Source organism: Leptonotus elevatus, chromosome 6 (assembly GCF_054856555.1).
Source record: "Leptonotus elevatus isolate MCC_2025b chromosome 6, RoL_Lele_1.0, whole genome shotgun sequence".
Lineage (NCBI taxonomy): Eukaryota > Metazoa > Chordata > Actinopteri > Syngnathiformes > Syngnathidae > Leptonotus > Leptonotus elevatus.
The window spans coordinates 15,324,119-15,335,347 of record NC_141244.1 but is presented as its reverse complement, the minus strand read 5'-3'; the positions used below and the strand labels follow the sequence as shown (position 1 = coordinate 15,335,347).

At 40.4% G+C, this 11,229-nt stretch overlaps 1 protein-coding gene across 3 annotated transcripts; it reads left to right on the top strand.

The window, feature by feature from the left end:
- Positions 1-87: 87 nt before the first annotated feature.
- Positions 88-10,708, top strand: wdtc1 (WD and tetratricopeptide repeats 1). 3 transcript variants are annotated; one of them, XM_086079612.1, is made up of 16 exons: positions 88-247; positions 737-786; positions 931-1,014; positions 1,724-1,770; positions 1,854-1,965; positions 2,845-3,032; positions 3,153-3,335; positions 3,440-3,534; positions 3,641-3,756; positions 3,841-3,916; positions 5,603-5,699; positions 5,891-6,061; positions 6,186-6,418; positions 7,121-7,289; positions 7,492-7,684; positions 9,501-10,708. In XM_086079612.1, exons 2-16 carry the CDS (start codon positions 739-741, stop codon positions 9,696-9,698), a joined length of 2,010 nt encoding a protein of 669 aa, XP_085935738.1. In that variant the 5' UTR covers positions 88-247; positions 737-738; the 3' UTR covers positions 9,699-10,708. The 3 variants fall into 3 exon arrangements, with proteins under 3 accessions (XP_085935738.1, XP_085935739.1, XP_085935737.1); XM_086079613.1 differs by having other exon boundaries at positions 654-786; positions 7,124-7,289; XM_086079611.1 differs by having other exon boundaries at positions 654-786.
- Positions 10,709-11,229: the final 521 nt, after the last annotated feature.

The window sequence follows — 11,229 nt, the reverse complement described above, 5'->3', positions numbered from 1 at the left end:
CCACATTGGGCAGTTTATTTTAATTAAGTATATTAAGTAAATTTTAGACAATAAAATGGACCGGAAGTGAGGATCTGAAGTAGCGGAAGTAACTTAAGTTGTGTTCAGTGACACAGTACACAGTGGGAGTGTTTTGCGTTTAAGAGATAATGGTGAAAGGATGTGATTTATGACGTTTTTGTACGTCGACAGTTATCAACAGTGGACTTTCTGGTCGAGGGAGGACAGCCAGCTTGCATACGCAAAAGTAAGTTGTCATCAAACGGTTGCAAATATCAGCGTTACCTGCTGGTGACGTTTTGTTTAGCTAACGGCTAACGAAATAAGATAACGCAATTTGTTAAACGACACCCATTTTCAAAACCCGGCAGCTCAAATGATGACATATTCTGGAAGACGAGCACATTCTCAATGTTTAGAATGGTGCTGGTAATGTGCGGAGTGGATTTTAGGACTATCAGAGTGCTGCATTAGCTGAACAGCTAAGGTGATCGGGCAAATGAACTCGTCTTGTTGACGCGAGCAAGTTCCACGGTGTTTGCCACTCCTCTCTAAAGTAAAGTCTGTCAGCTTGCGCTTTATGTTATGTTTTAAGTATTAAAAAAATATGTATGTATACATCTACCCTGCCCTAATGATTGATGTATTTGCAGTAAAAGAACTAGAGACCACAGCTGTCATCTTGGTGAGATCTGGATCCTCCTGCCCAACATCTAATTTTTGTTTTGTGTTGAAGTCATGGATAACGTCAACATCACCCGAGATATCCTGCACAGGCAGATCCGGGTGAGTAATCTAGCTATGATTAGGAAAAACTTCAGAGAAATGTTGTTATAGTCAGGGTGGGGGAATGCATATTATGATCAAAAACCTGAAAAAATTGCAATTTTAATTTCCGGTCCCCTTTATTAATTTTTGTTGTGAATACAGGAAAAGAGAACATCAGGCTTTCAGAGGTTCTATCATGTGACTGACCCCTTCATCAAGAGACTCGGCCTGGAGGCTGAGCTTCAGGTCAGTTGCAGCAATTGCTTGAGCATGTGTCAGAGTAGGGGTGTCAAACATTGCGTGTCATATTGTAGTTAGGGGATCAGTTCTAACAGTCAAACCACATTAATGCAAATGCCTGGGGGTTGTAATGGTGCGCCAAATAGAATCTACAGTACCTTGGTTTTCACAAACAAAGTCCTAAAACAAACAGGGAAAGTTCTAATAACATATCAAATGAAACAACAGCGTAAATATTTTCTTTTTAAGAAAGTGCAACATAAAATAATATATATAAAACATAAAATAATTATTTCAGTCATCAATAATAATCATGTTGAATTGTTTTTAAGCGTAGCAGATAATAATGGGGGAAAAAAGTGTATGATGTCTCCAGGGTGTTCACTGTTCAGTGTCAAGATACAGAAGGGTGTGCCTCTGGTAAAGAGTTTAATTATTTATTGTTAACACAAACACAAAGAAAAGTAATCAAGGCATCATCAAGATGCATCTCATATGATATCAAGAATTTGTTAAAATAACACATCAACATTAAATAATTTGATTATTATTTTTTAACTAACTTTGAACAGATGCCAAGGAAATTTTTGTCATACTTGCAGGTTCCACATAAAATGTTGGACCGTGAGCCTTTTTGAGTTTAACCCTCTGTGATCAGCAGTTGAAAGTGCAAGGCTGACCGTTTATTTTTCTACTGTTCTGTGTGTTTGTGTAGGGCCACACAGGCTGCGTGAACTGTTTGGAATGGAATGAACATGGAGAGTAAGCAAGAACGCTTTCTGGATGACACCAAAAGCACTTAAAATTTCAGTTTCCTAAGCAAATTCTTGTTTTGCCTTTGTCAGTCTGCTGGCCTCGGGCTCGGATGATCAACATGTTATCGTCTGGGATCCATTCCGACTCAAAAAGCTTACCACTATGCACACAGGCCATGCAGCAAACATATTTTCTGTTAAGGTAAGAGTGGTGTGAGGAGCGTTTCAGTCAATGGAATGTGGGGAAGTTGACGGTTTGTAATGGGAGGACAGTTGCTGTTTGAAGTGCACATGCAGTCATCATTTGTAATGTCCCACTAGATAGGACTCCTCTGAACATTTGACTTAAATGTCAGAACATGGTCATCTGAAGGGCAGCACGAATAATCACATTTTATTGGATTGTGTTATGTTGAAGAGCTGCAATCATTTGTATAAATTTCAACCGCATACAAAGAATTCAGTCATACCTGAGCCAATCGTGTGACTCTTTAAAAATGTATGCATAAATGACCAAACTGCACTTAAATCATACTACAAGTATAATCTGGTGACCTCGCCATTTTCTTCCTGCACTGAACCTCTTGTACGTTAGGTGGCGCTGTTTGCCATATATTAAGTGGCAGGTAATCGCTAGCAAACATTTGCTCATTCAATCTGGTGGCTCATGTTTTGTTTGCGCTGAGATTAATTTACAGACCTGCTATCATAGAACATAATGAAAATCTTGGCAAATAATAGGATGCAAGGTGCATATTCAAGTTGTTCTTGTAATAAGAGCAATAGAGCAAATCCCACCTGACTGGAGAATGTAAAGAATAACATAAAGACACACTGCTACACAGGTATCACCTATTTGTTTTACTCGAGTAACATAAATCACATCACCTGACATAATGTATGTAAGTAGAATATTTTTATAGTGTACATTCCACAGAACAGGAGTCACTGCATGACGGCTAAGAATATGATACATTAGTGTAGTAGAAAATTAGAAATACATCAAATACATAAAGGCATAAAACAATAAAGGCACTTGTCTACATCTCTGTTATTTGTAATGTTTTTTTTCTCCACACAGTTCCTCCCTCACTCCGGAGACAGAATTTTGGTAACTGGCGCTGCGGACACTAAGGTCCACGTGCATGACCTGACAGCGAAGGAAACCATCCATATCTTTTCTGATCATACCAACAGGGTTAAACGCATCGCCACAGCGCCCATGTGGCCCAACATTTTCTGGAGCGCTGCAGAGGATGGCATCATCAGGTAAGAACGCTCAGAATTATTTGTCTCCGCCGATTCAGCGGCGATCATATGCTGATTTGTTTATTTGTTGTTGTTTTTTTAACCACAATGCGTATGCTCACTTCTCCCATGCACATTCAGACAATACGACTTGCGTGAGAGCAGTAAACGCTCCGAGGTGCTGATTGACCTAACAAAGTTCTGTGGTCAGCTGGTGGAGGCCAAGTGTTTGGCTGTCAATCCACGAGACAACAACTACATGGCCGTCGGGGCCAACGGCCCCTTTGTACGTCTCTATGACATTCGGATGATTCACAACTGTAGGTAGGTTGGCGCTCGCTGCTCTAATGTGCAAACACACATGCGCCGCTTCATGTGTGAGATCACAACTCGGTTGTAAAAACGTTTTTACCTCCCTACCTGCACAGAAAATCATTAAACCGATTCAAGCCATCTGCTGTGCGCACATTCTTGGAAAGTCAGAATCCCATCCCGGACAGCGCTGTGCAGTATTACGTTGCAGGTACTGAATTCTCATTGATCGGTCATATGTATAGTTCAGCACAACTTGACTGTCGTTGACATTAGTGACATAAAATCCCCTCTCTGCTCCCTCCCCTCTTCTTCAGGCCACCTGCCAGCGAAATTGGTAGACTACAATAACCGCTTGAGGGTCTTGGTGGCCACTTATGTTACTTTCAGTCCAGATGGAACTGAGTTACTTGTCAACATAGGCGGCGAACAGGTAGAGCCCCTCTACTCGGGACATAGTCAGAAATCCGTCCTGAAAATCTGACGTTTGTTTTTGTGTGCGTTCACTCTTCTCTAGGTTTATCTGTTTGACTTGACATGTAAAGAAAGGCCATACACATTGCTGCTTCCACAAATGTCCGAGTCATCAATAGGTGGGTCTGTGTTATGTGTAGCGCTTTTCACATTTATTAACTGACCAGTCAAAAAAATGAGAGACTGCAACCTGTTTAAAGTTAAATGGTGAGCACTTCCAACCTGAATTTTTAGGTATGCTATGCTCACACTTTAGCCTGCGCACTGCGCTTCTCTGAGAAGTTACAAATTAATCAAGGATAATGTTCTTTTTTCTTTTTAATACAATACGTTTATGTTATTGAATATATATTTGGTGTATTAACCATTACAGAAACATTAGAATTTTGTTTTTGTTTTTAAGGAAACAGTGTGTAGAATTTCGTACCATCTTGTGATGAACTAATAAATCATTCATTTTAAAAGACAATTTATTTCAATATTTAGTTAAAAAAAAAAATTCTAACATATATATATATATTATTTTTTTTATAAAATCGTAGGTTTAGTAACCACTTATGTATTAAGTAGGTCTTGCCGCGCCTTACAGGAGGCTAACAGGTTTTGCCACCATCTTTCTGCTACGGATACTTGAAGCGGAAGAACTTCGTGAACGTAGTTAGCCTCTGGTGGTGCTTGCTGCTAATGTTGGACGCAATGGGTTTACCGCTTACTTTTTACAGCTGGGGCCTGCAGGTGGTCAACGCTGAGTCCCGTGATTCGGGCTCTCGCGTCTTGTCTCCCTTTGCTTTGCTCGCAATAGTTTTTGCAAGTTTCTCCCGCTAGCCACTCCAGCGAGTTCTTGCTAGCCGCTCTTGTTAGCCGCTCCAGCTAGTTTTTGCTAGCCGCTCGTTAGCCGCTCCAACTAGTTCTTGCTAGTTGCTTGTTAGCTGCTCCAACTAGTTGTTGCTACTGCTAGTCACTCGTTAGCCGCTCCAGCAAATTCTTGCTAGCCATTCCAGATAGTTCTTGCTAGCTGCTCTTGTTAGCTACTGACTCTGGCTAGTTCTTGTTAGCCGCTCTGGCTAGTTCTTATTAGCTGCTCCAACTAGTTCTTGCTAGCCGCTCCAATGAGTTCTTACTAGCCACTCTAGCACGCCACGTGGTCTCTCTGTGGCACTGAGGTGCGTGTGGTTCAAAATCGTTGCATTCTATTAGTTCACTACTAGATGGGACTAAATCGGTATCGGTATAGGTGCCAATACCAGTCTTATTTTAAGGTATCGGTACTCACGGCAGTGACCCATACTTTAATAAATTCAACTGACTTGGTTTCATTTTTTACAGGCAACATTGAATAATTCCATGTTTCAATAATAAGAATAATAGTTCCAATAAGAATATGACTATTATCATGTTAAAGCATTCATTCATTATCAGTCACTCAGGCTGGAGGTGGCGAGCAAATAAGGTGGAGGTGGCCGCCTCTGAATTTTGTATACAGGAAAAACCCTGTTTTAGTGTGAACTGGAACAGCGATTGTAGGCTAGAACATCTGAAATCACAAATTTATGACTGCATAAAAATTCCTGCACACTTCCTATATGTGTCTTACTTGTAGCTGTCATAGCTGGAATGGGGAGGAAAAAAATTTCTGTATGGGTGTTCTGGAACAGTTTCAATGTCATACATTAATTAACCCCTAGGCGGTATTGTGACCCGTTTTGGGTTTTTTGATGGTTCTAACCAAGCCATTTAAAAATAAAATACTGCCCACGTTAAGTAAGCTGGATGTAATGTATTGTTTGTGATACCTTGGATTCTAGACGATGTACTGGACGGGATGACAACCAACGGGGTCGCCAATGGAATTCATTTGCCAGCTAGCCATATTCGATTGAGCCAAAGCAAGATGCAACTTAGGTAAATATTAACGCCGTCTATTTGACTTCTACACTTTCATTGTTTTTGTAGCATTTGTTTTTCTTTCAAAGTATTTCATAAAAGATTGTTTTTAGAAGAATGTCCTCTCACGAGAGAGTATGTATACGTGGCACATCCTTCCACCCATTGTTAATATACTGCATGGTCTTCCTGCCTGTCTGCCGTTGCAGCTCCACTGATCTTCCTCCACATTTGGAAAAGATCAAACAACAAGCCAATGACGCATTTGCACAGCAGCATTGGACGCAGGCCATCCAACTGTATAGTTTAGGGATTCATCATTCCAGCTCCAACGCCATGCTCTATGGAAACCGGGCTGCAGCCTACATGAAGCGGAAATGGTAGGCAGCCATCATTTTAGCCTAGCATGTGACGTCATACCTTCTATTCAGAACCATCTTCATTGACCACGTTTGTTAAACACACAAGGAATTTGCCTCCGTTCTGTGTTTGTAAATGTTGCAGGGATGGAGACCACTATGACGCACTTAAGGACTGTCTGAAGGCGTTGACTCTAAACCCGGAACATCTGAAGGCTCATTTCAGGCTGGCACGGTGTCTTTTTGAGCTCAAGTATGTGCCTGAAGCACAGGACTGCCTCAACGATTTCAAAGGAAAGTTTCCCGAGCAAGCGCACAGCAGTCCTTGTGACGCATTGGATAAAGATATCAAGGCTTTCTTCTCACAGAGCGAGTCAGGTGGGCGTAATGCTGTCCCTTGTTAAAGGGGAAGTCAACCTGAAGCATTTCTTGACAATATTATGTTATATGTGACCTCACTAGTCTAAACATGACATTGTGATTAATATTACATTTGTGGAATATGAGTTATGGGGCAAAATGCAGCAATTGTTATCAGTATCACAAGGCGGCCATTTTGCCACTTGCTGTCGGGTGAAAATGGCATCACAGTTACTCAGGTCTCAGGCAACGACCAATCACAGCTCAGCTTCAGAAAATAAGTGAGCTGTGATTGGTCGTTGGCTAAGCCACGCGCAACTGTGACATCATCGTCAGTTCACAGCAAGTGGCAAAATGGCCGCCCCATGAAATGGATTAAAACGGCTAGACTTTGCTGCTTAACTCATATTCCACTAACGTAATATTAACCAGAATACCATATTTAGACTACTTGGGCTGCATAAAACACATTATTGTCAAAACATTTATTTTGGGTTGACTTCCCCTTTAAATGAATTTATTTCTCCTTCATTTGCTAAAACTAGAATGTCCATCAATAGAGCATAAAACTCTGCCAAAGTCCATCTTAATTTGTTTCCAAACCTTTCATCTCCTGTGTATGCCATAAACTGTTATTGATTTTATATTCTATACTGTTCAAGTACAAAATTAAATGCTTATTCTAGCGTTTGTATGACTTTATTTTTCATCTCTCACCAGCAGAAGATAAAAAGTCCAACAACTCCATCCGATTCCATTCTTTTAATCGGAAGGAGCCCATCCCGGAGGATGAGTTGGTTTTTAGAGAGCAAAGCATGGACTACAAGCACAGATATTGTGGTCACTGCAACACCACCACAGATATTAAAGAAGCCAACTTCTTTGGAAGGTCAGTGATGAGAGCTCACTCAGGGGCACTCACGAGCAGGACAGATCAAATAATCAGCAGCTCTTTCAAAAGGAGAATGGATTGTTATTTTAGTTTTTCATATAGAAAGCCCTAAATAAATCCACCTATATCAAACAGGCACTCTATTGTGTAATTCCAAGTTTATATTGTCAGTCTGACTCCAAATCTTTTTTTTGCGCAGCAAAGGTCAGTACATCGTCTGTGGTTCAGACGATGGCTCCTTCTTTATCTGGGAAAAGGAGACAACAAATCTGGTGCGTATCATGCAGGGGGATGAGTCCATAGTCAACTGTTTGCAGCCCCACCCCAGCTACTGTTTCCTGGCCTCCAGTGGTATTGACCCTGTGGTGCGATTATGGAACCCCAGACCAGAGGTAAACAATTTTATGCTTGGATGAATACATGCGAGTTTCGTTGGTGTTGACATAAGTGGATTGGTGTGAAGCGGTTTGGCACTTTTTACACGAGAGCAGTGCACACACAAATTTAGCAATTTACGCAATGTAACCCACATTTTTACAAAAGTGAAACTGTAATATTAACTCATTCTCTGCCATTGACAGCAATAGACGTCAAAAATTAATTTGAACTATTTATATTAGTTTAACATTTGTTTCCATTTTTGTTAACAAGAGAGTATGAAAGCCTAGAATTTTTTGGGGTACATTTAGAACAGATATAAAATTTGTGATTAATCGTGAGTTAACTAGTGAAGTCATGCGATTAATTACAATTACAAATTTTAATCACCTGATGCCCCTAATTTTTAATACTTTTTTAAATTTTTATTTGTATTTTTTTTAAATAGTCTTTGTTTGTTTGTTTTAAAGAAAAGATGATTAAAAATTAGCGGCGTCAGGCGATTACATTTTTTAATCGTAATTAATCGCATGACTGCACTAGTTAACTCACGAATCGCAAATTTTACATCTGTTCCAATACAATAAAACAATTTCTAGGTATTCATACTCTTGTTAAGTTGTAAAAATGTTAAATGTTTGACGTCTATAGCTGTTGATGGCAGTGAATGAGTTAATATAGTACTAACCTACAATTAACGCAATAGCAAAATCATAATTAATTGCCTGGCCACCGTTGGCTTTGTCAAAGACAAATTTGTGCAAAATGAATTCACATGTATAACATGGTGTTCCACAGGGTTCAATTCTGGGGCCTCTGCTGTTTTCATTGTAACTGCTGCCCCTGGGCTCCATCTTAACTCATTCACTCCCAGCCATTTTCACTGAAGCAATCCCTTTCACTCCCGGCTATTTTACTTGATTTTGACTAATTTTGCAAGGCCCACAGAATATTGTGTTGTATTGCTATAAAAACATGGAACCTACCAAAAGAAAGATTAGAGTCTCTTATTTCATTAGGGGAAAAAAAAAGTATGTTTCTATCTGTTTCAGTTTTGCAACAATTAGCATTAGGATATAGCTAAGTTTCATCATTATACACTGATCCATTTAGAACTCTGAGTAAATGAGCTGTTTTTATACATGCCCCTGGTTAATCTACTTTGTTCTGCTGCCACCTGCTGGTTGTTTGTGTAATAACTGCCATTTTTTCAACTGTTCTTTGCAGTTGAGAGACTGCGTCAAAGCCTTCTGTATGCTCTAGTATAAAAAATGTATACATATGTCTTTGGGACACTTAAAACATTTAAAATAGAACGCATTTATACGTTTTTTGGGGATTAAATGAGTTAAGAAAACAGCTGTGGTTGTTTTAAGCGCTCTATAAATGTTGAGTTGAGTGAATGGGAGTCAGCGTCCTAACTGCATGCTTTGCAATGCCAAGTTGAGCAATTCTAGTCCAGCACAATTGGCTATCGAGCAAACACTTTTTAAATTCAAGGTGAAGTGAGCCATGTTTGAGGAAAAGGCTACTCTGAACATTTATATGGGGTCGTCAAATACTCATAGTAAATATTACTACTGTGCAGTACATATTAGTATGAAAACACTTCTTGGCCATAAATATGAAACGATCAAATCAACAGAAAAATCAAACTGATACAACTGAAAACCGAGAACCGCTTGTACGCTGCTCATCCTACAAGTGCATGCCCCATACATGATGTAAAAGGGAATTAACTGGCTTTCCAATATAGTAAAATGCAGTATCTATAGTATATAGAGTTCAATTTTATCCCCATCACCCATTCATCCCTGTGTTCCCTCCCAGACCGAGAGCGAAAACGGACGTGTGGTCGAGGACATGGAAGGCGCAGCTCAGGCCAACCAGCGGCGAATGAACACGGATCCGTTGGAGGTTACGCTGCTCAACATGGGCTATCGTATCACAGGATTGCGTGGCGTAGGCCCGGATGGTTCCGACGATGAGGACAGCTCGGATGGACAAGTGCAATGTAGACCGAGCTAAGATGAGCCGATGGCCATTCTGTAGAATGGAAGTAGTAAACAAAGCGCTGTGCCCGTTTCTGTTTTGAGCCCCAATTTGCCCTCCTTTCCGTCAGAGAGACCAGAGTTTTATGTCACATCTCAACACTATGCATTGCCCTCATCCTACGAGGGCTGGTGGTGATCTCTGCAAGAGGTGCAAGCGCGCAGAGGACCTTAACTACACTTTGGCCTCTCATCCTTCTCTTTGTTGCCTGGCAGACACCTTGCACATCACTCCCACAGTTTGTCACACGGACAAGTTCGGTACTTCTCCCTCAGGTTTATGTTGGGTGTCAAAAGAGAGGTGCCCACTGACCTATTTTCAGGTCAATGTGGCCCGGCAGTGGTAGCGACCTTCTTGGAGGATCATGTCACAGTTGAAGGTGCTTTGCTGCATCTCCTGTCTGCTCTCCAGCAGTGTGCACTCGGCTTTGAAAGGATGCACAGCTTTTCAGTTGGAGTTCATGAATCTTGGAGTCAAATGTTATGCTTCATCTTGTGAAAATTGCATGTTGCAAGGATATGGATGAGCTTTGTTTAGTTTACAAGCCTGGGGATAAGAAAAAAAAAATATTCTGCCAAAGTTTGCCCTCTTATCAGTCAGATGGCCAAGGATTTGTGTTTGTTTAATCCCGAATATGGGAGGTTTCAGCCAGAAACAGACTGGTAATTATCTGTTAATTGGTTATTTTTCAATTTTAAGTCCTCTTGATTTCAAATAAATTTAGTGTGAAAATGTTTTTTGTTTGTTTGGTTCAAGTTGGACACATGGTAAGTTTGAGGATATAAGTATGCACCAAGTATTTGGTAACTACTGCTGTGTGTCGCTAGCACTCATTCTTGGCTACTTTACACTTAGATGTCCATAAAGTGAATAAATGTTAAGAATAGAAAAGTAGGCTTCCATGTGTTTTACTTTGTTTACTGATTTCAGTTGTTTCTCTTGGTTGTTGAAAGCAAACTTTATATAATAAAGTAACAGAACACTTGCTGGTGTGTTTTTGTCCTGTGGCTACATGTTGAATTGTTTGTGATTACAGCGGAAGAGTTACAACAACAGATGCACAGTACCAATGAAAATAAATTTGGTTAGCAGAGAAGTACTGAAGGTGAGGCCACCATGGTATGAACTTTCTGGTATTATGCTCATATATCAGTTCCATTTTCACTATCTGCTTTTGCTGACTATGAGGCAATTTGTGCGCACAGTAAATCACCATTAGGGCAACCTGTGTCATATATATTGTACGATAACGAGGTGACCCAGCTTCAGTGATAAAGCTCACAGCAGCGCTATGTGACTGGTGAACAGGCCTCAAAAGTAATACAAGCTGTTTTTTTTTAATCAGATGTGTTTAGCGCCCCCAAGGTCCCCGGGCATCTGGAAAATACTATACCTGCCAGCAGGGTATTTTCCATCTTAAAAAATGAACCAGTAACTTTGTTTTAAGGTCAGGTTCTGTGGTATGAACATGCAGTTCCTCCAAAAGTTCATAGTTCTAAAGTGACAA

Bases quoted from the DNA above. Each gene is read 5' to 3' on its own strand.
- wdtc1 (XM_086079612.1), top strand. From the start codon at position 739: ATGGATAACGTCAACATCACCCGAGATATCCTGCACAGGCAGATCCGG. The intron at 1,015-1,723 runs GTCAGTTGCAGC...GTGTTTGTGTAG, and splicing joins GCCTGGAGGCTGAGCTTCAG to GGCCACACAGGCTGCGTGAA. The intron at 3,033-3,152 runs GTAAGAACGCTC...ATGCACATTCAG, and splicing joins GCAGAGGATGGCATCATCAG to ACAATACGACTTGCGTGAGA.